This window comes from Amphimedon queenslandica, unplaced genomic scaffold, assembly GCF_000090795.2.
Source record: "Amphimedon queenslandica unplaced genomic scaffold, v1.1 AMPQUscaffold_10867, whole genome shotgun sequence".
NCBI classification, from domain to species: domain Eukaryota; kingdom Metazoa; phylum Porifera; class Demospongiae; order Haplosclerida; family Niphatidae; genus Amphimedon; species Amphimedon queenslandica.
Genome location: NW_003548885.1, coordinates 1 through 1,965, shown reverse-complemented (window position 1 = coordinate 1,965; position 1,965 = coordinate 1). Strand labels below are relative to the sequence as shown.

The 1,965-nt window shown below is 32.7% G+C and overlaps 1 protein-coding gene across 1 annotated transcript; it reads left to right on the top strand.

The window, feature by feature from the left end:
- Positions 1 to 6: 6 nt before the first annotated feature.
- Positions 7 to 1,824, top strand: LOC105315328 (kinesin-like protein KIF1B). The gene is made up of 9 exons (XM_020005811.1): positions 7 to 86; positions 199 to 301; positions 522 to 665; positions 715 to 831; positions 923 to 1,012; positions 1,102 to 1,158; positions 1,210 to 1,249; positions 1,298 to 1,377; positions 1,672 to 1,824. Exons 3-9 carry the CDS (start codon positions 615 to 617, stop codon positions 1,822 to 1,824), a joined length of 588 nt encoding a protein of 195 aa, XP_019861370.1. The 5' UTR covers positions 7 to 86; positions 199 to 301; positions 522 to 614.
- Positions 1,825 to 1,965: the final 141 nt, after the last annotated feature.

The following is a 1,965-nucleotide window of genomic DNA, read 5'->3' as shown; positions in this document are numbered from 1 at the left end:
CTGCAGAAGACTGGGTATGACATTGGGAAGGAGATCGAGGAGAAGGAGAAGCAGTTTGAAGAGAAAGAAAAGAAATTTGAAGAAAAGTAAGTACATGTACATGTACACGTGGAGAGGAAAAAGAAAAATAATTTAGAATAACAACTACCTACACTTAATATCCTTCCTTAATTCTCAAAATTCCTTTCTTCTATAAAGGATCACAGAGTTAGAGGAGGAGAAGGCTCAAGCAGTAGTACAACTGGCCCAGGCTGCAGAAGAGAAAGCTCAAGTAGAAGAGTTATTAGTACTACAGAAAAAGGTTTGAATCTCTCTCTCTCTCTTTTCCTTTCACTGTCAATACATGTACATGTACAAGCACTTTAAATATCACACAGTGAAAACAAGCTCAAAGTTTCAGATAATAGTTTTAAAGATACATGCACTTAAAACTAATCACTGTACATGTATTTGTTATTTATAACTCTATAGTGCATCAATTTAATACTAAAATTTACTTTTATTTATTATTTTTGTGTTAGGAGTTTGAGAAACATTTGGAGGAGATAACATTTGAGCAGCAGAAGACACAGTCGGTGATTGAAGAGAGACTGGTGGAACAGTTTAAGAAAGAAATGGAAACTAAACTACAAGCCAAAGTGGAAGAAGTTGAGACTCTAAAGAAAGTAAGACTATACATGTATATACATGTATACTTATATTGATATGGTATAGGAGAATCAGGAAAGGGTGGAGGCTGAGATTGAAGAGAAATTGACCCAGAAGTTTCAAGAAGAGCTACAGACACAGCTGGAAGCAAAAGCACAAGAAGTGGCCTCACAGAAGGAAAAAGTACAAAAAAACTACAATACATTTACTTTACAGTTCTTTCTCCATCTTTTTGTGTCCTGTAATTCCTATTTATAATTTGTACTTTCTACAGGAGCTACAGGAGATTATGGAGGACACTCAGTCAAGAGCACATGCTCAAGCAAAAGTTGAAGCTGAAGAATTGTTCCAAAAACAAAGACAAGTATATAAAAAGGAGAAAGAGAAAGAATATTTATTATTATATTAAAAAGAGAAGTATATGTATAATGTGATGCATTTGTGTTGGTATAGGCTTATGAAATGAAGATATTAGAAATGGAGGCTCTTATACAGAAGAGAAGATCAGAAGTAAGTAATCGATAAACTGAATAGATTATCAATTTTGTATCTTTATTACAGAGTTTAGCATACATACCTCCAGTTGAGGAAGAACCAATGAGTGAGTATTGTTTGTTATTGTTGCTAGTATTCATGTGTACATGTATAGAAGGACTTGAACCTCATCAGGTAGAAATTGCAAGAAAAGCTATTTCAATTTGGAAGCAATACAGGCACACATCACTAAAGGTAACACACATGTACATGTACATATATATACCAATTACTATGTAGCAGGAAATTTTGGAGGGACTAAAATTAGGCAAATTGCAAAATATTGGTGATTGAAAAATTTTAATTTGGTGAATTTGTGGCCACTTGCCATTGAGCATGCGTATAATGGCTCAAAATGGCGGATTTTTATTTTGGCAAATGGCTATCAAAACGTCAAATTCACCAAATTTAATTCCCTCCGAAATTTCCCGCTATACAGTACATGTACATAATTGATATATTTATAATTATTATCTTTACATTTCATAGAATGAGTTACGTGCTAATGCGTCATTGCTTAAAGAAGCTAATGCCATTAGTCTTGAACTACGTAAAAACGTGACATTTCAGTTTACACTTTTATCAGACACCTGCTACTCACCTTTACCACTGGCTGTGGCATCAGGTAACTTCAATAATTAATTAAATAATTAAATGACTAAATAAAAGTACACATGTACTTGTAGCTGCATTATTTCATTGTTGTTGAGTTAAAAAAAAATAATAAAAAAATAAAAAATAAAGATAAAAATAAAAATAAAAAAAATTGTAGGGGACCAAATA